The 25,899-nt window shown below is 46.0% G+C and overlaps 1 protein-coding gene across 1 annotated transcript in view; it reads left to right on the top strand.

Annotated features, from left to right (window-relative positions):
• The window catches only part of npc1l1 (NPC1-like 1), a 62,527-nt gene that overhangs the window by 19,380 nt on the left and 17,248 nt on the right, over nt 1-25,899 (top strand). The window contains exons 7-13 of the mRNA XM_078205151.1: nt 587-701; nt 2,071-2,198; nt 7,619-7,756; nt 9,811-9,900; nt 10,824-11,014; nt 20,254-20,351; nt 22,740-22,869. Of these exons, the coding sequence (XP_078061277.1) occupies nt 587-701; nt 2,071-2,198; nt 7,619-7,756; nt 9,811-9,900; nt 10,824-11,014; nt 20,254-20,351; nt 22,740-22,869 (890 nt within the window). The remainder of the gene's footprint in view (nt 1-586; nt 702-2,070; nt 2,199-7,618; nt 7,757-9,810; nt 9,901-10,823; nt 11,015-20,253; nt 20,352-22,739; nt 22,870-25,899) is intronic.

Genomic DNA, 25,899 nt, shown 5'->3' with positions numbered 1-25,899 from the left:
GGCATGGCCTCAAAATAAGGGGGAGCAGATTTAGGACTGAGTTGAGGAGGAACTTCTTCACACAAGGGGTTGTGAATCTGTGGAATTCCCTGCCCAGTGAAGCAGTTGAGGCTACCTCATTGAATGTTTTTAAGGCAAAGATAGATAGATTTTTGAACAGTAAAGGAATTAAGGGTTATGGTGAGCGGGTGGGTAAGTGGAGCCGAGTCCACGAAAAGATCAGCCATGATCTTATTGAATGGCGGAGCAGGCTCAAGGGGCCAGATGGCCTACTCCTGCTCCTAGTTCTTATGTTCTTATGTAGGACACAAAATCCTCTCTGGTTATTATAAAAAGGAGGGAACGCAGAGGCCTGCGACTTAGGCCGAGGGTTAGGCCTACCAGAGGGTGAACACCCATCAGATGACGAGCTCTGGCCTGTGTCACAGGACGGCAGGCGGTTGGAACTAAGGGAACTAAGGGATGCGGGGGCCCCTGGGTGGCCCGGCACACACCTCGCTTTGCCTGGCTGCCCCCCCACCCCCCCCGCCCCCGCAACCGGCGGAACCTTCCGGAACACACTCACATCTGTCTTTCCCTTCCGCAGAGGGACGAGAGGAGAGTGGGGGAGCGAAGGGAGGAGCAGATTGGTCGGGTGCTGGGGGACGTGGCTCCCAGCATGCTCCTCTGCAGCGTCTCAGAGTCCATCTGTTTCTTCCTGGGTAAGGCCGCCATTTTGTTTCCACTCTTTCCCCGGAGAGGCGACGTCGGGGGTTTGGTTCCGAGGAGCGCTGAGGCCGTAGGCGCCCACATTCTTTTGCCGTGTGTTCGTGTTTGGTAACGGCGCCTGGAATCTGAATTTTCCCACTTCCGCCCCCTGGGCTTGGCCTCTCCCGTTGGGAACCATAGGCCCGGATCTCCAAGATGGTGGGGTTGCTCTCCAACCCGCTGCAGCGCCACAAACCCGGAGTGGGCAGGATTGGGATTCGGGGACCAGGGGGGAAGTCGGACCCAGGAGAGTTGCGGGGAGGGGGGGGGGAGAGGGTGAGGGGAGGGTGGGGAAGAGGTTATTGGGGTGGCACGGTGAGAGAGAGAAAAAGGCAGAGAGATAGAGAACGAGAGAGCAAAAGACTGAGCAGGGAAGAGCAAGATTGAAACAGAATGGGATAGAGAGAGAGAGAGACACATACACATAAAGGGCAGAAATTCCCATCCAAGGTCAACGGGCCTTTGCATTGAAAATTCCGCTGAGAGAGAGAGAGAGACAGAGGGAGCGGAGGAGAGGGAGCGGAGGAGAGGGAGCGGAGGAGAGGGAGCGGAGGAGAGGGAGCGGAGGGGTGAAGTTATGTTCTGAAACGGCTGCACTCAGTGCCGAGTGTGGATAGGTTACCAGGTTGGATTTGGTGAGACAGTGACCCTCGAGTTTGCCTCGAGCTTCATTGGCAGAGTGAGGACAGAGAGGTCGGAGTGGGGGAGGGGGACAGACAGAGAGAGAGAGAGGGGACCGGGAGCTGGGTGAGGAGGAGGGGGGCGGGTGGTGGGGGAGTGAGAGAGGGGACCGGGAGCTGGGTGAGGAGGAGGAGGGGGGGGGGGGGGAGGGGGGAGGTGGTGGGGGAGTGAGAGAGGGGACCGGGAGCTGGGTGAGGAGGAGGAGGGGGGGGGGGGGCGGGTGGTGGGGGAGTGAGAGAGGGGACCGGGAGCTGGGTGAGGAGGAGGAGGGGGGGGGGGGGAGGTGGTGGGGGAGTGAGAGAGGGGACCGGGAGCTGGGTGAGGAGGAGGAGGGGGGGGGGGAGGGGGGGGAGGTGGTGGGGGAGTGAGAGAGGGGACCGGGAGCTGGGTGAGGAGGAGGGCGGGGGGGGGGGGGGGGAGGTGGTGGGGGAGTGAGAGAGGGGACCGGGAGCTGGGTGAGGAGGAGGGGGGGGGGGGGGGGAGGGGGGGGGCGGGTGGTGGGGGAGTGAGAGAGGGGACCGGGAGCTGGGTGAGGAGTGGGAGTGGGGCGAGTGGATGAATACAACTCACCCTCATTTGTAACGAGGTGCCTGGCCACACAGCGAGAAGCGCTCACCCTCCGCCTCGCCATCCCTCCTGCAGGTGCCCTCACCAAGATGCCCGCCGTCCGTTCCTTCGCACTCTACGCCGCCCTGGCAGTATTCTTCGACTTCCTCCTGCAGATGTCGGCGTTTGTGGCCCTGATGTCCTTGGATGCACGGAGAGAGGAGGTACGGCGGAGAACATTCTCCACTCTTCAATATCCCTGTAATTATTCACAGCGCATCACCACACGGCTGCGATTTCTGCTTTCACACTGGCAGGGAGGACCCATTGTCGACTCATCGAGATATCCAGCATGGGAAGAGGCCCTTCGGACCATCTCGTCAATGCTGACTAGGTTTCCTCAACTGAACTGGCCCCATTTGCCTGCGTTTGGGCCCCCGATACCTTTCCCATCCATCTACTTGTCCAAATGTCTTTTAAATGTTGTCATTCTACCCGCCTCTACCACCTCCCCTGGCAGCTCATTCTACACACACACCACCCTCTGGGTGAAAAGGTTGCCCCTCAAGTCCCCTTTCCCCTCTCACCTTTAACCTATGCCATCTAGTTTTGGACTCCCCTACCCTGGGGAAAAGACCTCGGCTATTCACCTTATCTCTTCCCCTCATGTTTTATAAACCTCTGTAAGGTCACCCCTCAACCTCCTACGCTCCAGGGAAAAAAGTCTCAGCCTAGCATCCTTTCCAGATGTATCACAGCTTGGTGTGACTCCTGCTCTGCCCAAGACCGCAGGAAACTACACAAGGTCGTGAATCTAGCCCAGTCCATCACACAAACCCAGCCTCCCATCCATTGACTCTGTCTGCACTTCCCACTGCCTCGGGTAAAGCAGCCAGTTTAATTAAGGACCCCACGCACCCCGGACATTCTCTCTTCCACCTTCTTCCATCGGGAAAAAGATACAAAAGCCTGAGGTCACGTACCAACCAACTCAAGAACAGCTTCTTCCCTGCTGCTATCAGACTTTTGAATGGACCTACTTCACATTAAGTTGATATTTCTCTACACCCTAGCTAGGACTTCAACACTACATTCTGCACTCTCTCGTTTCCTTCTCTATGAACGGTTTGCTTTGTCGGTACAGCGCGCAAGAAACAATCCTTTTCACTGTATCCCAATACATGTGACAATAATAAATCAAACAATACTTTTCACTGTATCCCAGTACATGTGACAATAATAAATCAAACAATACTTTTCACTGTGTCCCAGTACATGTGACAATAATAAATCAAACAATACTTTTCACTGTATCCCAGTACATGTGACAATAATAAATCAAACAATACTTTTCACTGTGTCCCAGTACATGTGACAATAATAAATCAAACAATACTTTTCACTGTGTCCCAGTACATGTGACAATAATAAATCAAACAATACTTTTCACTGTATCCCAGTACATGTGACAATAATAAATCAAACAATACTTTTCACTGTATCCCAGTACATGTGACAATAATAAATCAAACAATACTTTTCTCTGTATCCCGATACATGTGACAATAATAAATCAAACAATACTTTTCACTGTATCCCGATACATGTGACAATAATAAATCAAACAATACTTTTCTCTGTATCCCGATACATGTGACAATAATAAATCAAACAATACTTTTCACTGTATCCCAATACATGTGACAATAATAAATCAAACAATACTTTTCTCTGTATCCCAATACATGTGACAATAATAAATCAAACAATACTTTTCACTGTATCCCAATACATGTGACAATAATAAATCAAACAATACTTTTCACTGTATCCCAGTACATGTGACAATAATAAATCAAACAATACTTTTCACTGTATCCCAATACATGTGACAATAATAAATCAAACAATACTTTTCACTGTATCCCAGTACATGTGACAATAATAAATCAAACAATACTTTTCACTGTATCCCAGTACATGTGACAATAATAAATCAAACAATACTTTTCACTGTATCCCAATACATGTGACAATAATAAATCAAACAATACTTTTCACTGTATCCCAGTACATGTGACAATAATAAATCAAACAATACTTTTCACTGTGTCCCAGTACATGTGACAATAATAAATCAAACAATACTTTTCACTGTGTCCCAGTACATGTGACAATAATAAATCAAACAATACTTTTCACTGTATCCCAGTTCATGTGACAATAATAAATCAAACAATACTTTTCACTGTATCCCAGTACATGTGACAATAATAAATCAAACAATACTTTTCACTGTATCCCAATACATGTGACAATAATAAATCAAACAATACTTTTCACTGTATCCCAGTACATGTGACAATAATAAATCAAACAATACTTTTCACTGTATCCCAGTACATGTGACAATAATAAATCAAACAATACTTTTCACTGTATCCCAGTACATGTGACAATAATAAATCAAATCAAAATCCTTATAATTCAGACCTTCCAGTCCCGGTAACATCCTTGTAAATCTTTTTTTCACCCTCTGCCCTATAGCAGGGCGACCAGGATTGTACGCAGTGCTCCAAATGTGGCCTTACCAATCTCTTGTACAGTTGGAGCAAACCGTCCCAACTCCTGCACTCAATGCTGTGACTGATAAAGACAAGTGTGCCAAACTCCTTCCTCACCACCCTGTCTACCGTGACGCTACTTTCAAGGAACTATGTACCTGCACCCCGAGGTCTCCCTGCTCAACAACACTCCCCAGGGCCCGAACATTAACTGTGTCAGTCATGCCCTGGCTTCATAGAATCCCTACAGCGCAGAAGGAGGCCATTCGGCCCATCAAGTCTGTACTGACCACAATCCCATCCGATCCCCATAATCTCATGCATGTACCCCAGCTAGTCCCCCTGGCACTAAGGGGCAATTTAGCATGGCCAATCCACTTTGGTGCCTGTTCGGGTACGCTGGGGGAGAATTTAGCATGGCCAATCCACCGAACCTGCACATCTTTGGACACTAAAGAACAATTTAGAATGGCCAATCCACCTAACCTGTACATCTTTGGACACTAAGGGGCAATTTAGCATGGCCAATCCACCTAACCTGCACATCTTTAGAGTGTGGGAGGAAACCGGAGCACCCGGAGGAAACCCACGCAGACACGGGGAGAACGTGCAGACTCCACACAGACAGTGACCCGAGGCCAGGAATCGAACCCAGATCCCTGCCGTTTGAGGCAGCAGTGCTAACCACTGTGCCACCCTTGGTTTGTCTTACCGAAATGCATGAACCCTCGATAGCAACTGTTCATATCAGCAAAAATAGGCTCACAGTTGCAATCATCTGATTGAAGTGTTTGTGAATAATCCCTTTATTGGAAATAAGTTCCAGTTCAACAGTAAAGTTCCAGAAATTAATTACATTTATGTTTCAGGATGCAAATATTTTAACTTTTAAAATATTCACTCACAGGATGTGGGCGTCGCTGGCAGGGCCAATATTTATTGCCCATCCCTAATTGCCCCTTGAGAAGGCGGTGGGTGAGCCGCCATCTTGAACCCACTGCAGTCCCTGTGGTGTAGGTACACCCACAGTGCTGTTAGAGAGGAAGTTCCAGGATTCTTATTGGACATCAGTCAGTCCGTGTGGTGTAGGTACACCCACAGTGCTGTTAGGGAGGGAGTTCCAGGATTGTTATTGGACATCAGTCAGTCCGTGTGGTGTAGGTACACCCACAGTGCTGTTAGGGAGGGAGTTCCAGGATTGTTATTGGACATCAGTCAGTCCGTGTGGTGTAGGTACACCCACCGTGCTGTTAGGGAGGGAGTTCCAGGATTGTTATTGGACATCAGTCAGTCCGTGTGGTGTAGGTACACCCACCGTGCTGTTAGGGAGGGAGTTCCAGGATTGTTATTGGACATCAGTCAGTCCGCGTGGTGTAGGTACACCCACAGTGCTGTTAGGGAGGGAGTTCCAGGATTGTTATTGGACATCAGTCAGTCTGTGTGGTGTAGGTACACCCACCGTGCTGTTAGGGAGGCAGTTCCAGGATTGTTATTGGACATCAGTCAGTCCGTGTGGTGTAGGTACACCCGCAGTGCTGTAAGGGAGGGAGTTCCAGGCTTGTTATTGGACATCAGTCAATCCATGTGGTGTAGGTACACGCAGAGTGCTGTTAGGGAGATAGTTCCTGGGTTGTTATTGGACATCAGTCAATCCATGTGGTGTAGGTACACCCACAGTGCTGTTAGGGAGTTCCAGGATTGTTATTGGACATCAGTCAGTCCGTGTGGTGTATGTACACCCACCGTGCTGTTAGGGAGGGAGTTCCAGAATTGTTATTGGACATCAGTCAGTCTGTGTGGTGTAGGTACACCCACAGTGCTGTTAGGGAGGGAGTTCCAGGATTGTTATTGGACATCAGTCAGTCCGTGTGGTGTAGGTACACCCACAGTGCTGTTAGGGAGGGAGTTCCTGGATTGTTATTGGACATCAGTCAGTCCGTGTGGTGTAGGTACACCCACAGTGCTGTTAGGGAGGCAGTTCCAGGATTTTGACCCAGTGACAGTGAAGGAACAGCCGATATATTTCCAAGTCAGGATGGTGAGTGGCTCGGAGGGGAACTTGCAGGTGGTGGTGTTCCCCATGTATCTGCTGCTCTTGTCCTTCTAGATGGTAGAGGTTGCGGGTTTGGAAGGTGCTGTCTAAGGATGAGTTGCTGCAGTGCATCTTGTAGATGGTCCACACTGCTGCTACTGAGCGTCGGTGGTGGAGGGAGTGGGTGTTTGTGGATGGGGTGCCAATCAAGCGGGGCTGCTTTGTCCTGGATGGTGTCGAGCTTCTTGAGTGTTGTTGGAGCTGCACCCATCCAGGCAAGTGGGGAGTATTCCATCACACTCCTGCCTTTAGAAACGGCACGGTGGCACAGTGCTGCCTCACTGCTCCAGGGACCTGGGTTCAATTCCTGGCTTGGGTCACTGTCTGTGTGGAGTCTACACATTCTCCCCGTGTCTGCGTGGGTATCCTCCGGGTGCTCCGGTTTCCTCCCACAGTCCGAAAGACGTGCTGGTTAAGTATTAAATTCTCCCTCCGTGTAACCCGAACAGGCACCGGAGTGTGGCAACTGGGGGATTTTCACAGTGACTTCATTGCAGTGTTAATGTAAGCCTACTTGTGATGCTAATAAACTGAACTTTCAGACTTTAGATGGTGGACAGGAACAGAAAATGCTGGAAAAATCTCAGCAGGTCTGACAGCATCTGTGGGGAGAGAATAAAACCAACATTTTGAGTCTCGATAACCCTTCGTCAGAGCTCTGGGTCCTCGAAACGTTGGCTCTATTCTCTCTCCACAGATGCTGTCAGACCCGCTGAGATTTTCCAGCATTTTTCTGGTTTTGTTTCAGTTTCCAGCATCCGCAGGATTTTGCTTTAATCTTAGATGGTGGGCAGGCTTTGGTGGGGGGGAGGGGTGGGGGGGGGGGGGAGTCAGGAGGTGAGTTAATCTCCGCAGGATTCCCAGCCTCTGACCTGCTCTGGTACATATCTGTACGAAAAGTCAAATGTGAAATGTGAACTTGCGTTGCTTCGGGTTGAGAACGATACTAATGCTGACTTGCTTGACGTCAGTCTGGTCTCTCCTACAGTCGGGCAGACTTGACATCTGTTGCTGTGTGCACTCGAAGCGGAAGAAGTTGAGGAAGAAGCACGAAGGCCTTTTGCTGCCCTTTATGAGGGAGTATTATGCCCCATTCCTGCTTCATCCTGTTACCAGCATCATTGTGGTAAGAAAGATATCCATCCCATCCATTACCAAGCAACTGGGGAACACAGTTCGAAAGCCCAACCTGTATTCAACCTTCCTTAGGCTACACTGGGAGCAGTTCCGGCCTCCATTTCATATCAGGAATATACAAATGCCGGAGAAGTTTTTAATTTATTTATGGGACACGGGCGTCGCTGGCTGGGCCAGCATTTATTGCCCATCCCTTGTTGCCCTTGGAGGGCAGTTGAGAGTCGACCACATTGCTGTGGCTCTGGAGTCACATGTAGGCCAGACCGGGTAAGGACGGCAGATTTCCTTCCCTAAAGGGAACCAGATGGGTTTTTCCGACAATGGTTTCACGGTCATCAGTAGAATCTTAATTCCAGATATTTTTTATTGAATTCAAATTCCACCATCTGCGGGATTCGAACCCGGGGTCCCCAGAACATTTGCTGAGTTTCTGGATTAATAAGTCGAGTGATAATACCGCTAGGCCATCGCTTCCCCATAACAGACTTAAATTTATGGCCTGCTGGTTTTGGATCCAGTCCCTTCACGATCTCTTTTTATCAGTTACAAAGTCTCACAACACTGGGTTAAAGTCCAACAGGTTTATTTGGTATCACGAGCTTTCGGAGCGCCGCTCCTTCATCAGGTGAGTGCGAGGAGAGAAGACCCAGAGATGGAGAGATGGGCCAAATGGCCTGGATTTAGGCTTTTAGGCCTCCTCCATTCTAGACAAGAGAGCCCTGGGTCTGTTCAGTTCATAGAGTCATAGAATCCCTACAGTGCAGAAGGAGGCCATTCAGCCCATTGAGTCTGCACCGACCACAATCCCTATTCTGTGAATTTGAATTCAATAAGAAACAATATCTGGAATTAAGAATCTACTGATGTCCATTGTCGATTGTTGGAAAAACCCATCTGGTTCCCTTTAGGGAAGGAAATCTGCCGTCCTTACCCGGTCTGGCCTACATGTGACTCCAGAGCCACAGCAATGTGGTTGACTCTCAACTGCCCTCGGGCAACTAGGGATGGGCAATAAATGCTGGGCCCAGCCAGCGACGCCCCATGTCCCAGGAACGAATAAAAGAAAATCCATTGAGGAATTCTCTTCAACCGGGACTTCAGAAACCTGCGAGTGGTTGAGTTGATTGAGGGGGACAAAAGGATGCAATTCATAGAAACCCTACAATGCAGAAGGAGGCCCTTCGGCCCATCGAGTCTGCACCGACCACAATCCCACCCAGGCCCTACCCCCACATATTTACCTGCTAATCCCTCCAACCTACGCATCTCAGGACTCTAAGGGGCAATTTTTAACCTGGCCAATCAACCTAACCCGCACATCTTTGGACTGCGGGAGGAAACCGGAGCACCCGGAGGAAACCCACGCAGACACGAGGAGAATGTGCAAACTCCACACAGACAGTGACCCGAGCCGGGAATCGAACCCAGGACCCTGGAGCTGTGAAGCAGCAGTGCTAACCACTGTGCTACCGTGCCGCCCCCAATTGGTGTATTGCGGTTGTTAGGTAAAGTGGGATAGGAGGAAGGAGAGATGGGCCGGATGGCTTGGATTCAGGCCTTCAATTTTCAGCGTGTGTTAATGTGGAAAAGAGCACTGTGGACATCAAGTACTCTTCCGGCCCTCCTGGAGCCCTGGGGGTGAATTGGAGATGTTTCCCAGGCTTTGAGTGCACATCGTGCCACCCAATCTGGAGTGTCTGGAACAAGCTGCCAGAGGCAGTAGCAGAGGCGGGTACAGTTTTGTCTTTTAAAAAGCATTTAGACAGTTACATGGGTAAGATGGGTATAGAGGGATATGGACCAAATACGGGCAATTGGGATTAGCTTAGTGGTTGAAAAAAGAGGGCGGCATGGACAAGTTGGGCCGAAGGGCCTGTTTCCATGTTATAAACCTCTCTGACCCTGGAGTGGGCGTTGTCTTCGAATCATAGGACAGAAGTCATGGGTCTTTAAGTTTCTCTCATGTCTGGTGTCCATTTTGAATCTGCTTCCTATGCCCGTATTTGGCCCGACTGACGATTCTTCCCCCACTTTCTCCTCCAGTTCGTCCTCTTCCTCTTCATGCTGTGTGCCGGGATATTCTTGACCCTCCACGTCCGTGTGGGACTTGACCAGGAGCTTGCCTTGCCAACGGTCAGTATTTTAACCATCATCCCCCACCTTCCTATATGGGGAGGGCGATGGCCAAGTGGTATTATCGCGAGACTATTCGCCCAAAAACTCAGCTAATGTTTTGGGGACCTGGATTCGAATCCCGCCACGACAGACGGTGGAATGGGGCGGCACGGCGGCACAGTGGTTAGCACTGCTGCCTCGCAGCGCCGGGGATCCGGGTTCACTTCCATCCTTGCGTGATTGTGTGGAGTCTGCACATTCTCCCCATGTCTGCGCGGGTTTCCTCCGGGTGCTCCGGTTTCCTCCCACAGTCCGAAGGTGTGCAGGTTAGGTGGATTGGCCATGCTAAATAAATCATAGAAACCCTACAGTGCAGAAAGAGGCCATTCGGCCCATCGAGTCGCACCGACCACAATCCCACCCAGGCCATATCCCTACATATTTTACCCACTAATCCCTCTTACCTACGCATCTCAGGACACTAAGGGGCAATTTTAGCATGGCCAATCAACCTAACCCGCACATCTTTGGACTGTGGGAGGAAACCGGAGCACCCGGAGGAAACCCACGCAGACACGAGGAGAATGTGCAAACTCCACACAGACAGTGACCCAAGCCGGGAATCGAACCCAGGTCCCTGGAGCTGTGAAGCAGCAGTGCTAACCACTGTGCCACCGTGCCGCCCCATGTCCCTTAGTGTCCCAAGATGTGTAGATTAGATGGATTGGCCATGCTAAATTGCCCCTTAGTGTCAGGGGGATTAGCAGGGTAAATATTTGGGGTTATGGGTGGGTGGGATTGTGGTCGGTGCAGGCTCGACGGGCCGAATGGCCTCCTCCTGTACTGTAGACATTCTCTGGTTCTATGGGTGGTTCACACCTCCTGATCAATGGGACCTTGTGGTCTGATGAAAAACTCTCTCTTATCCTGTGCCCCATTAGGACTCGTACATGCTGGAGTACTTCGCTGCCCTCAACAAGTACTTTGAGGTGGGGGTCCCGGTGTACTTTGTCACCACAGCAGGCTACAACTTCTCCACGGTCAACGGAATGAATGGCGTTTGCTCCAGTGTGGGCTGTGACAACAACTCAATGACGCAGAAGATCCAGTACGCCACCGAGTTCCCTCGAGTGTGAGTAGCGTAGGATTTAAGGAGTGTGCGCGCGAGTGTGTGCGCGCGGGAGAGTGCGCGGGTGTGAGAGAGTGTGTAATCTTTCTGTACTCACATCTGGAGGCACTTTGGCCAGATGTGGATTCACTACATTCACCTCGGGAAGGACGTGTTGGCGTTGAAAGGGGCCGCAGCATAGATTCACCAGAGATGAAATGGTGAAGTTTAAAGTTTTTTTATTAATGTCACAAGTGGGCTTACATTAACACCGCAATGAAGTTACTGTGAAAATCCCCGAGTCGCCACACTCCGACGCCTGTTCGGGTTACACTGAGGGAGAATTTAGCACCAAACCCGCACGTCTTTCGGACTGTGGGAGGAAACCGGAGCACCCGGAGGAAACCCACGCAGACACGGGGAGAACATGCAAACTCCACACAGACAGTGACCCAAGCCGGGAATCGAACCTGGGTCCCTGGCGCTGTGAGGCAGCAGTGCTAACCACTGTGCCACCGTGCTGCCCCACAGAAATATAGAAACTAGAAACAGGAGTAGGCCATTCAGCCCTTCGATCCCCCTTGCCCCCCCCCCCGCCATATCCCTTGATCCCTTTAACCCCAAGAGCTCTATCCAATTTCTTCTTGAATTCGGCCTGGTAAACCTTTGCTGTACTCCCTCTATCGCAAGGTTAAACTATTATGTAGCTCATTCACATCACATACTCCCGAGTCTGCCATTCGTCACGCTGGCAACCCATTTAAGATCATCCACCCAGCTTGAATGTGTCTCATTCATACCTAACCGAGCAGTGTCATGCACAAACATAATGGCATCCATTCTCCAAGTTATGTGATAACTGTATAAAACTTTAGTTAGGCCGCATTTGGAATATTGCGTGCAGTTCTGGTCACCACACTTACCAGAAATACGTGGAAGCTTTGGAGAGAGTGTAAAGAAGGTTCACCAGGATGTTGCCGGGTCTCGAGGGTGTCGGCTATGGGGAGAAGTTGGATAAACTGGGATTGTTTTCACTGGAAAGACGGAGGCTGAGGGGAGACCTGGTCTACAAAATGATGAGAGGCACAGACAGGGTGGATAGTCAGAGGCTTTTTCTCCAGGGTGGAAGTGTCAATTACAAAGGGGGCACAGGTTCAAGGGGGAAAGTTTAAGGGAGATGTGCGGGGGAGTTTTTCACGCAGAGAGAGGTGGGTGCCTGGAACGCGCTGCCAGAGGAGGTGGTGGAAGCAGGAACATTAGCAACATTTAAGGTGTATCATGAATGGCAGGCGAACAGAGGGATAGAAACCACACATCAGCGAAGGATAGTGGGCCGAAGGGCCTGTCATATATTGTTGCTTGTTTTTTCCTGAAATATACAATTTAATTCCATCAACATAGGAAAGGAGTGGTCACGTTGTTAGGAGGTTATTATAGGCCCCCAAATAGTAATAGAGATGTGGAGGAAGAAATTGCTAAGCAGATTATGGATATGTGTGGGGGTCACAGGGTAGTTGTCATGGGGGACTTTAACTTTCCAAATATTGATTGGAACCTTTGTAGGTCAAATAGTTCGGATGGGGCAGTTTTTGTGCAGTGTGTGCAGGAGGGTTTCCTGACACAATATGTGGATAGGCCGACAAGAGGTGAGGCCACATTGGATTTGGTACTGGGAAATGAACCGGGCCAAGTGTTAGATTTGGTTGTGGGAGAGCACTTTGGAGATAGTGACCACAATTCGGTGTCTTTTGTTATTGCAATGGAGAGGGATAGGGCCGTACGGCAGGGCAAGGTTTACAATTGGGGGAGAGGTAATTATGATGCGATTAGGCAAGAATTAGGGGGCATAAGATGGGAACAGAAACTGTCAGGGAAAGGCACTCATGAAAAGTGGAACTTTTTCAAGCAACAAATACTGGGTGTCCTTGATAGGTATGTCCCTGTCAGGCAGGGAGGAAATGGCCGAGTGAGGGAAGCATGGTTCACGAAAGAGGTGGAATGTCTTGTGAAAAGGAAGAGGGAAGCTTATGTAGGGATGAGGAAACAAGGTTCAGATGGCTCGATTGAGGGTTACAAGTTAGCAAGGAATGAGCTGAAAAAGGGGCTTAGGAGAGCTAGGAGGGGACATGAGAAGTCCTTGGCAGGTCGGATCAAGGAAAACCCCAAGGCTTTTTACTCTTATGTGAGGAATAAAAGAATGACCAGGGTGAGGTTAGGGCCGGTCAAGGACAGTTGTGGGAACTTGTGTATGGAGTCAGTAGAGATAGGCGAGGTGATGAATGAATACTTTTCTTCAGTGTTCACCAAGGAGAGGGGCCATGTTTTTGAGGAAGAGAAGGTGTTACAGGCTAATAGGCTGGAGGAAATAGTTGTTTGGAGGGAGGATGTACTGGCAGTTTTGAATAAACTGAAGGTCGATAATTCCCCTGGGCCTGATGAAATATATCCTACGATTCTTTGGGAGGCAAGGGATGAGATTGCAGAGCCTTTGGCTTTGATCTTTGGGTCCTCACTGTCCACGGGGATGGTGCCAGAGGACTGGAGAGTGGCGAATGTTGTTCCTCTGTTTAAGAAAGGGAATAGAAATGACCCTGGTAATTATAGACCGGTTAGTCTTACTTCGGTGGTTGGTAAATTGATGGAAAAGGTCCTTAGGGATGGGATTTACGACCATTTAGAAAGATGCGGATTAATCCGGGATAGTCAGCACGGATTCGTGAAGGGCAAGTCGTGCCTCACAAATTTGATAGAATTTTTTGAGGAGGTAACGAAGTGTGTTGATGAAGGTAGGGCAGTTGATGTCATATACATGGATTTTAGTAAGGCATTTGATAAGGCCCCCCATGGTCAGCTTATGATGAAAGTAAGGAGGTGTGGGATAGAGGGAAAGTTGGCAGATTGGATAGGTAACTGGCTATCTGATCGAAATGATGTGGAGATGCCGGCGTTGGACTGGGGTGGGCACAGTAAGAAGTCTCACAACACCAGGTTAAAGTCCAACAGGTTTATTTGGTAGCAAATACCATCATTGGTATTTGCTACCAAATAAACCTGTTGGACTTTAACCTGGAGTTGTGAGACTTCTTACTATCTGATCGAAGACAGAGGGTGGTGGTGGATGGAAAATTTTCGGACTGGAGGTAGGTTGCTAGCGGAGTGCCACAGGGATCAGTGCTTGGTCCTCTGCTCTTTGTGATTTTTATTAATGACTTAGAGGAGGGGGCTGAAGGATGGATCAGTAAATTTGCTGATGACACCAAGATTGGTGGAGCAGTGGATGAGGTGGAGGGCTGTTGTAGGCTGCAAAGAGACATAGATAGGATGCAAAGCTGGGCTGAAAAATGGCAAATGGAGTTTAACCCTGATAAATGGAGTTTAACCCTGATTCATTTTGGTAGGACTAATTTAAATGTGGATTACAGGGTCAAAGGTAGGGTTCTGAAGGCTGTGGAGGAACAGAGAGATCTTGGGGTCCATATCCACAGATCTCTAAAGGTTGCCACTCAAGTGGATAGAACTGTAAAGAAGGCCTATAGTGTGTTAGCTTTTATTAACAGGGGGTTGGAGTTTAAGAGCCGTGGGGTTATGCTGCAACTGTACAGGACCTTGGTGAGACCACATTTGGAATATTGTGTGCAGTTCTGGTCACCTCACTATAAGAAGGATGTGGAAGCGCAGGAAAGAGTGCAGAGGAGATTTACCAGGATGCTGCCTGGTTTGGAGGGTAGGTCTTATGAGGAAAGGTTGAGGGAGCTAGGGCTGTTCTCTCTGGAGCGGAGGAGGCTGAGGGGAGACTTAATAGAGATTTATAAAATGATGAAGGGGATAGATAGAGTGAACGTTCAAAGACTATTTCCTCGGGTGGATGGAGCTATTACAAGGGGGCATAACTATAGGGTTCATGGTGGGAGATATAGGAAGGATATCAGAGGTAGGTTCTTTACGCAGAGAGTGGTTGGGGTGTGGAATGGACTGCCTGCAGTGATAGTGGAGTCAGATACTTTAGGAACATTTAAGCGGTTATTGGATAGGCACATGGAGCACACCAGGATGATAGGGAGTGGGATAGCTTGATCTTGGTTTCGGACAAAGCTCGGCACAACATCGTGGGCCGAAGGGCCTGTTCTGTGCTGTACTGTTCTGTGATCTATGTTCTAACCGCACTTTGTAACATCTCGTGATTACTTGGAGACCAAGTAATTTTTTTCAAGATGGGGCCGGAGCAAGGCAACTTCCTGCAAACTGTGCCCAGCATACCTCCTAAATCTTTCTTTTACTCTTGTTCTAAGCTTCGAAAACTTCATTCTAACTCTTTCAAACTCTCGAACAATGCTACACGATAGTTAAGAAAGTCCACCAACATCTTCTTTCTCAGAAGACTAAGGAAATTTGCCATGTCCGCTATGACTCTCACCAACATTTACAGATGCACCATAGAAAGCATTCTTTCTGGTTGTATCACAGCTTGGTCTGGCTCCTGCTCTGCCCAAGACCGCAAGGAACTACAAAAGATCATGAATGTAGCCCAGTCCATCACGCAAACCAACCTCCCATCCATTGACTCCTTCTACACTTCCCGCTGCCTCGGGAAAAGCAGCCAGCATAATCAAGGACCCCACACACCCCGGACATTCTCTCTTCCACTGTCTTCCGTCGGGAAAATGATATAAAAGTCTGAGGTCACGTAGCAACCAACTCAAGAACAACTTCTTCCCTGCTGCAGTCAGATTTTTGAATGGACCTACCTTATATTAAGCTGATCTTTCTTTACACCCCAGCTATGACTGTAACACTACATTCTGCACTCTCTCGTTTCCTTCTCTATGAACGGTATGCGTTGACTGTGTGGCGCGCAAGAAACAATACTTTTCACTGTATCCCAGTACATGTGACAATAATAAATCAAACAATACTTTTCACTGTGTCCCAATACATGTGACAATAATAAATCAAACAATACTTTTCACTGTATCCCAGTACATGTGACAATAATAAATCAAACAATACTTTTCACTGTGTCCCAGTACATGTGACAATAATAAATCAAACAATACTTTTCACTGTATCCCAGTACATGTGACAATAATAAATCAAACAATACTTTTCACTGTATCCCAGTACATGTGACAATAATAAATCAAACAATACTTTTCACTGTATCCCAGTACATGTAACAATAATAAATCAAACAATACTTTTCACTGTATCCCAATACATGTGACAATAATAAATCAAACAATACTTTTCACTGTATCCCAGTACATGTGACAATAATAAATCAAACAATACTTTTCACTGTATCCCAGTACATGTAACAATAATAAATCAAACAATACTTTTCACTGTATCCCAATACATGTGACAATAATAAATCAAACAATACTTTTCACTGTATCCCAATACATGTGACAATAATAAATCAAACAATACTTTTCACTGTATCCCAGTACATGTGACAATAATAAATCAAACAATACTTTTCACTGTATCCCAATACATGTGACAATAATAAATCAAACAATACTTTTCACTGTATCCCAGTACATGTGACAATAATAAATCAAACAATACTTTTCACTGTATCCCAGTACATGTGACAATAATAAATCAAACAATACTTTTCACTGTATCCCAATACATGTGAGAATAATAAATCAAACAATACTTTTCACTGTATCCCAATACATGTGACAATAATAAATCAAACAATACTTTTCACTGTATCCCAGCACATGTGACAATAATAAATCAAACAATACTTTTCACTGTGTCCCAATACATGTGACAATAATAAATCAAACAATACTTTTCACTGTATCCCAATACATGTGACAATAATAAATCAAACAATACTTTTCACTGTATCTCAATACATGTGACAATAATAAATCAAACAATACTTTTCACTGTATCCCAATACATGTGACAATAATAAATCAAACAATACTTTTCACTGTATCTCAATACATGTGACAATAATAAATCAAACAATACTTTTCACTGTATCCCAATACATGTGACAATAATAAATCAAACAATACTTTTCACTGTATCCCAATACATGTGACAATAATAAATCGAACAATACTTTTCACTGTATCCCAATACATGTGACAATAATAAATCGAACAATACTTTTCACTGTGTCCCAGTACATGGGACAATAATAAATCGAACAATACTTTTCACTGTGTCCCAATACATGTGACAATAATAAATCAAACAATACTTTTCACTGTGTCCCAATACATGTGACAATAATAAATCAAACAATACTTTTCACTGTGTCCCAATACATGTGACAATAATAAATCAAACAATACTTTTCACTGTATCCCAATACATGTGACAATAATAAATCAAACAATACTTTTCACTGTATCCCAATACATGTGACAATAATAAATCAAACAATACTTTTCACTGTGTCCCAATATATGTGACAATAATAAATCAAACAATACTTTTCACTGTATCCCAGTACATGTGACAATAATAAATCAAACAATACTTTTCACTGTATCCCAGTACATGTGACAATAATAAATCAAACAATACTTTTCACTGTATCCCAGTACATGTGACAATAATAAATCAAACAATACTTTTCACTGTGTCCCAATACATGTGACAATAATAAATCAAACAATACTTTTCACTGTATCCCAGTACATGTGACAATAATAAATCAAACAATACTTTTCACTGTATCCCAGTACATGTGACAATAATAAATCAAACAATACTTTTCACTGTATCCCAGTACATGTGACAATAATAAATCAAACAATACTTTTCACTGTGTCCCAGTACATGTGACAATAATAAATCAAACAATACTTTTCACTGTGTCCCAATATATGTGACAATAATAAATCAAACAATACTTTTCACTGTGTCCCAGTACATGTGACAATAATAAATCAAACAATACTTTTCACTGTATCCCAGTACATGTGACAATAATAAATCAAACAATACTTTTCACTGTGTCCCAATACATGTGACAATAATAAATCAAACAATACTTTTCACTGTGTCCCAATACATGTGACAATAATAAATCAAACAATACTTTTCACTGTGTCCCAATACATGTGACAATAATAAATCAAACAATACTTTTCACTGTGTCCCAATACATGTGACAATAATAAATCAAACAATACTTTTCACTGTATCCCAGTACATGTGACAATAATAAATCAAACAATACTTTTCACTGTATCCCAATACATGTGACAATAATAAATCAAACAATACTTTTCACTGTGTCCCAGTACATGTGACAATAATAAATCAAACAATACTTTTCACTGTGTCCCAGTACATGTGACAATAATAAATCAAACAATACTTTTCACTGTATCCCAATACATGTGATAATAATAAATCAAACAATACTTTTCACTGTATCCCAGTACATGTGACAATAATAAATCAAACAATACTTTTCACTGTATCCCAGTACATGTGACAATAATAAATCAAACAATACTTTTCACTGTACCCCAGTACATGTGACAATAATAAATCAAACAATACTTTTCACTGTACCCCAGTACATGTGACAATAATAAATCAAACAATACTTTTCACTGTACCCCAGTACATGTGACAATAATAAATCAAACAATACTTTTCACTGTGTCCCAGTACACGTGACAATAATAAATCAAACAATACTTTTCACTGTATCCCAGTACACGTGACAATAATAAATCAAACAATACTTTTCACTGTATCCCAATACATGGGACAATAATAAATCAAACAATACTTTTCACTGTATCCCAGTACATGTGACAATAATAAATCAAACAATACTTTTCACTGTATCCCAGTACATGTGACAATAATAAATCAAACAATACTTTTCACTGTATCCCAGTACATGGGACAATAATAAATCAAACAATACTTTTCACTGTATCCCAGTACATGGGACAATAATAAATCAAACAATACTTTTCACTGTATCCCAGTACATGTGACAATAATAAATCAAACAATACTTTTCACTGTATCCCAGTCCATGTGACAATAATAAATCAAACAATACTTTTCACTGTATCCCAGTCCATGTGACAATAATAAATCAAACAATACTTTTCACTGTATCCCAGTACATGTGACAATAATAAATCAAACAATACTTTTCACTGTATCCCAGTACATGGGACAATAATAAATCAAACAATACTTTTCACTGTATCCCAGTACATGTGACAATAATAAATCAAACAATACTTTTCACTGTATCCCAGTACATGGGACAATAATAAATCAAACAATACTTTTCACTGTATCCCAGTACATGTGACAATAATAAATCAAACAATACTTTTCACTGTATCCCAGTACATGGGACAATAATAAATCAAACAATACTTTTCACTGTATCCCAGTACATGTGACAATAATAAATCAAACAATACTTTTCACTGTATCCCAGTACATGTGACAATAATAAATCAAACAATACTTTTCACTGTATCCCAGTACATGGGACAATAATAAATCAAACAATACTTTTCACTGTATCCCAGTACATGTGACAATAATAAATCAAACAATACTTTTCACTGTATCCCAGTACATGTGACAATAATAAATCAAACAATACTTTTCACTGTATCCCAGTACATGTGACAATAATAAATCAAACAATACTTTTCACTGTATCCCAGTACATGGGACAATAATAAATCAAACAATACTTTTCACTGTATCCCAGTACATGTGACAATAATAAATCAAACAATACTTTTCACTGTATCCCAGTACATGGGACAATAATAAATCAAACAATACTTTTCACTGTATCCCAGTACATGTGACAATAATAAATCAAACAATACTTTTCACTGTATCCCAGTACATGTGACAATAATAAATCAAACAATACTTTTCACTGTATCCCAGTACATGGGACAATAATAAATCAAACAATACTTTTCACTGTATCCCAGTACATGTGACAATAATAAATCAAACAATACTTTTCACTGTATCCCAGTACATGTGACAATAATAAATCAAACAATACTTTTCACTGTATCCCAGTACATGTGACAATAATAAATCAAACAATACTTTTCACTGTATCCCAATACATGGGACAATAATAAATCAAACAATACTTTTCACTGTATCCCAGTACATGTGACAATAATAAATCAAACAATACTTTTCACTGTATCCCAATACATGTGACAATAATAAATCATACTTATCTTCTGAAATAATTTCCCCCTTCTCAGATCCTACATGGCTATCCCAGCATCCTCCTGGGTTGACGATTTCATTGATTGGCTGAACCCGCTGTCAGACTGCTGTAACACCGTTGGAAACAACTTTGGTAAATTCTGCTCAGCTCCAAGTGTGAGACCCTCCTGCCCATCCCCGTTGACTCGTTTTGTTAAGCACTGGTCGCTGAATGTGGAAATTCATCGGGTCGGGGTGGGAGGGGGAAGGAGGGTGGGGGAGGTGGGATCCGGGACAGAATGGATCGGAAGAAATTGTTCCCATTAACGGGAAGATCAAGAGACAGGGGACACAGGTTGAAGGCGATTGGTAAGGAACGCAATTATAGTGTCATGGAATCCCGACACTGCAGAATGAGACCATTTGGCAAAAATCACACCCGGGCCCTATCCCCATAACTCCACGTATTTCCCCCGCTGATCCTCCTGACACTAAGGGGCAATTTAGCATGGCCAATCCACCTAACCCGCACATCTTTGGACAATAAGGGGCAATTTAGCATGGCCAATCCACCTAACCCGCACATCTTTGGACAATAAGGGGCAATTTAGCATGGCCAATCCCCCTAACCAGCACATCTTTGGACACTAAGGGACAATTTAGCATGGCCAATCCACCTAACCCGCACATCTTTGGACACTAAGGGACAATTTAGCATGGCCAATCCACCTAACCTACACATCTTTGGACACTAAGGGACAATTTAGCATGGCCAATCCACCTAACCTACACATCTTTGGACACTAAGGGACAATTTAGCATGGCCAATCCACCTAACCTGCACATCTTTGGACACTAAGGGGCAATTTACCATGGCAAATCCAGCTAGCCAGCACATCTTTGGATACTGAGGAACAATTTTGCATGGCCAATGCACAATGATGAGGGACATAGATAGGGTGGATAGGAAGAAACGTTTCCCCTTCGTCGTGGAGTCAATTACCAGGGTGATCTGGTGGCACAATGGTTAGCACTGCTGCCTCACAGTGCCAGGGACCCGGACTCGATTCCCGGCTTGGGTCACTGTCTGTGTGGAGTCTGCACATTCTCCCCGTGTCTACGTGGGTTTCCTCCAGGTGCTCTGGTTTCCTCCCACAGTCCAAAGATGTGCGAGTTGAGTGGATTGGCCATGCTAACTTGTCCCTTAGTGTTCAAAGATGTGTAGATTAGTTGGATTGGCCATGCTAAATTGCCCCTTCGTGTCCAAAGATGTGTAGGTTAGGTGGATTGGCCATGCTAAATTGCCACTTAGTGTCCAAAGATGTGTAGGTTAGGTGGATTGGCCATGCTAAATTGTCCCTTAGTGTCCAAAGATGTGTAGGTTAGGTGGATTGGCCATGCTAAATTGCCCCTTAGTGTCCAAAGATGTGTAGGTTAGGTGGATTGGCCATGCTAAATTGCCCCTTAGTGTCCAAAGATGTGTAGGTTAGGTGGATTGCCATGCTAAATTGCCCCTTAGTGTCAGGGGGATTAGCTAGGGTGAATGTACGGGGTTATGGGGATAGAGCCTGGGTGGGATTGTGGTCGGTGCAGACTCGATGGGATGAATGGCCTCCTACTGCACTGTCGGGACTCTATGATTTAAGGAAAGGGACAGGGGATTTAGAGGGGATTTGAGGAAAACCTTTTCCATCCAGAAGGTGGTGGGAACCTGGGACTCGCTGCCTGAGAGGGGAGATAGAGGCAGGAACTCTCACATCACTGGAGAAGAGCACTTGGAATGCTGGAGCACACAAGGCTACGGATGAAGTGCTGGAAAAAAGGGGTTAGAAATAGATCGGGGCTTGATGGGCCAAAGGGTCTCTTCCTGTGCTGTTAAAACCTGATGACTGCAGGGAGTGCAGCGAAGGTTTACCAGGCTGATTCCGGGGATGGCGGGACTGATGTATGAGGAGAGATTGACCAGGTTAGGATTGTTTTCACTGGAGTTCAGATGAATGAGGGGGAATCTCATAGAGACTTATAAAACTCTAACAGGACTGGACAGGGTAGATGCAGGGAGGATGTTCCCGATGGTGGGGGGAGTCCAGAACCAGGGGTCACAGTCTGAGGATTCGGGATAGACCATTTAGGACGGAGGTGAGGAGACATTTCTTCACCCAAAGAGCGGTGAGCCTGTGGAATTCATTACCACAGGAAGTAGTTGATGCCAAAGCATTGAATGTATTCAAGAGGCGGCTGGATAGAGCACTTGGGGCGAATGGGATCAAAGGTTATGGGGAGAAAGCAGGATTGGGCTATTGAGTTGGATCATCAGCCATGATCGTGATGAATGGCGGAGCAGGCTCGAAGGGCCGAATGGCCTCCTCCTGCTCCTATCTTCTATGTAAGGGGCCAAATGGCCTCATTCTGTGCCCATTGCTCTACACTTGGTACAATATTTCTTGCAAACAAGGACTGTTCTACGTTCTAATTGTTCAACTGAGGTTCAGGCTGGTCATCTATTTTTCGGGCTAACGCATTTCTGTCCCCTCCCACCCAGGTCAGCTGCAGAGTAGGAAGAGGTGTATGGAATCCAATCTGAATGGCATCATCCGGCCCTCTATCGAACTGTTTAATCGTTACCTGCCCGACTTCCTGAATGACGTTCCCACACTCCAGTGCTCCAAGGGGTAAGGTGCTTCTTGGTTGGCGGCAAGGGCGGTTCGGAAGTTCAGACAGGGAGCTCATGAGCACGGGACTTTGGGCTAGTGACAGCGGAGGGTGAGAGAGGGCAGTGCGGATGCCAAGTTGGCGATGCCAACCCCAGTGGGTGAAATGGCACCCACCCTCCACTGCAAAATAGGGGTGGCACAGTGGGTTAGCACTGCTGCCTCGCGGCGCCAGGGACCCAGGTTCGATTCCTGGCTGGGGTCACTGTCTGTGCGGAGTCTGCCCCGTGTCTGCGTGGGTTTCCTCCGGGTGCTCCAGTTTCCTCCCGCAGTCCGAAAGACGTGCTGGTTCGGTGCTAAATTCTCCCTCAGTGTAACCCGAACAGGAGTGTGGCGACTAGGGGATTTTCACAGTAACTTCATTGCAGTGTTAATGTAAGCGTACTAGTGACACTAATAAATATACTATAAACTGAATGATCAGAATATAAGGATTAAATTCTGGAGTTGGGTAGTTGATTCAGTCGAGCCTGCTCTGCCATTCAAAGACAACAGGAGTAGGAGGAGGCCATTCAGCCCTTTGAGCCTGTTCCGTTATTCATTACGATCATGGCTGATCATCAAATTCAATATCCTGATCCCCCCCTTCCCCCCATATCCCTCGATCCCTTTAGCCCCAAGAGCGAAATCTAATTCCTTAGAACATAGAACAGTACAGCACAGGATGAGGCCGTTCGGCCCACCATGTTGTGCCCAACATGTCGCTAAATTAAACTAATCCCTCCTGCCTGCCCTTACTCCATATCCCTCTACTCCTTTGCATATTCATGTGCTTATCTAAAAGCCCCTTAAACCCCCCCCTCCCCTATCATATCAGACACCTACCACTTTCTGTGTAAAAAACATACCCCTCACATCTCCTTTGAACTTTCCCTTCTCACGTTCTTGAAATCACACAATGTTTTGGCCTCAACTACTTTCTGTGGGAGTGAATTCCACACATTCACCGCCCTCTGGGTGAAGAAATTTCTCCTCACCTCAGTCCTCAAAGGTTTTCCCCCTTATCCTCAAACTATGACCCCTAGTTCTGGACTCCCCCCACCATCGGGAACATTCTTTCTGAATCTACCCTGTCTAACCCTGTTAGAATTTTATAAGTTTCTATGAGATCCCCTCTCACTCTTCTAAACTCCAGTGAATATAATCCTAACCGACTTAGTCTCTCCTCATATGACAGACCTGCCATCCCAGGAATCAGCCTGGTAAACCTTCGCTGTGCTCCCTCTATAGCAAGGACATCCTTCCTCAGATAAGGAGACCAAAACTGCACACAATACTCCAGGTGTGGCCTCACCAACGCCCTGTACAGTTGCAGCAAAACATCCCTATTCCTGTTCTCGAATCCTCTCGCTATGAAAGCTGTACCTGCGCGCTTACTTTCAGCGACTGATGCACAAGGACACCAAGGTCTCATAGAAACATAGAAACATTATCCACCCTGTCCATGTCCCTCATAATCTTGAACACATAAATCAGGTCACCCCTTAGTTGTGTGAAGAAGTTCCTCCTCAACTCAGTCCTAAATCTGCTTCCCTTTATTTTGAGGTCATGCCCCCTAGTTCTAGTTTCACCCCGCCAGTGGAAACAACTTCCCTGCTTCTATCTTATCTACTCCCTTCATAATCTTATATGTTTCTATAAGATCTCCCCTCATTCTTCTGAATTCCAATGAGTATAGCCCCAGTCTACACAGTCTCTCCTCATAAGCCAACCCTCTCAACTCCGGAATCAACCTAGTGAATCTCCTCTGCACCCCCTCCAGTGCCAGTATATCCTTTCTCAAGTAAGGAGACCAAAACTGTACACATTACTCCAGGTGTGGCCTCACCAGCACCTTATACAGCTGCAACATAACCTCGCTGTTTTTAAACTCCATCCCTCTCGCAATGAAAATTCCATTTGCCTTCTTAATTACCTGCTGCACCTGCAAACCAACCTTTTTGCAATTCATGGACAAGGACACCCAGGTCCCTCTGCACAGCAGCATGCTACAATTTTTTTAACCAGACTCCAGGGAATGTAGGCCCCGTCACCTCAATCTCAATCTGAACATAGAACAGTACAGCACAGAACAGGCCCTTCGGCCCACGATGTTGTGCCGAGCTTTACCTGAAACCAAGATCAAGCTATCCCACTCCCTATCATCCTGGTGTGCTCCGTGTGCCTGTCCAATAACCGCTTAAATGTTCCTAAAGTGTCTGACTCCACTATCACTGCAGGCAGTCCATCCCACACCCCAACCACTCTCTGCGTAAAGAACCTACCTCGGACATCCCTCCTATATCTCCCACCATGAACCCTATAGTTATGCCCCCTTGTAATAGCTCCATCCACCCGAGGAAATAGTCTTTGAACGTTCACCCTATCTATCCCCTTCATCATTTTGTAAATGTCTATTAAGTCTCCCCTCAGCCTCCTCCGCTCCAGAGAGAACAGCCCTAGCTCCCTCGACCTTTCCTCATAAGACCTACCCTCCAAACCAGGCAGCATCCTGGTAAATCTCCTCTGCACTCTTTCCAGCGCTTCCACATCCTTCTTATAGTGAGGTGACCAGAACTGCACACAATATTCCAAATGTGGTCTCACCAAGGTCCTGTACAGTTGCAGCATAACCCCGCGGCTCTTAAACTCCAACCCCCTGTTAATAAAAGCTAACACACTATAGGCCTTCTTCACAGCTCTATCCACTTGAGTGGCAACCTTTAGAGATCTGTGGATATGGACCCCAAGATCTCTCTGTTCCTCCACAGTCTTCAGAACCCTACCTTTGACCCTGTAATCCACATTTAAATTAGTCCTACCAAAATGAATCACCTCACATTTATCAGGGTTAAACTCCATTTGCCATTTTTCAGGCCAGCTTTGCATCCTATCTATGTCTCTTTGCAGCCTACAACAGCCCTCCACCTCATCCACTACTCCACCAATCTTGATGTCATCAGCAAATTTACTGATCCACCCTTCAGCCCCCTCCTCTAAGTCATTAATGAA

The sequence above is a fragment of the Mustelus asterias genome, unplaced genomic scaffold, assembly GCF_964213995.1.
Source record: "Mustelus asterias unplaced genomic scaffold, sMusAst1.hap1.1 HAP1_SCAFFOLD_587, whole genome shotgun sequence".
NCBI lineage: Eukaryota > Metazoa > Chordata > Chondrichthyes > Carcharhiniformes > Triakidae > Mustelus > Mustelus asterias.
This window is presented reverse-complemented; position numbering and strand designations above follow the sequence as displayed.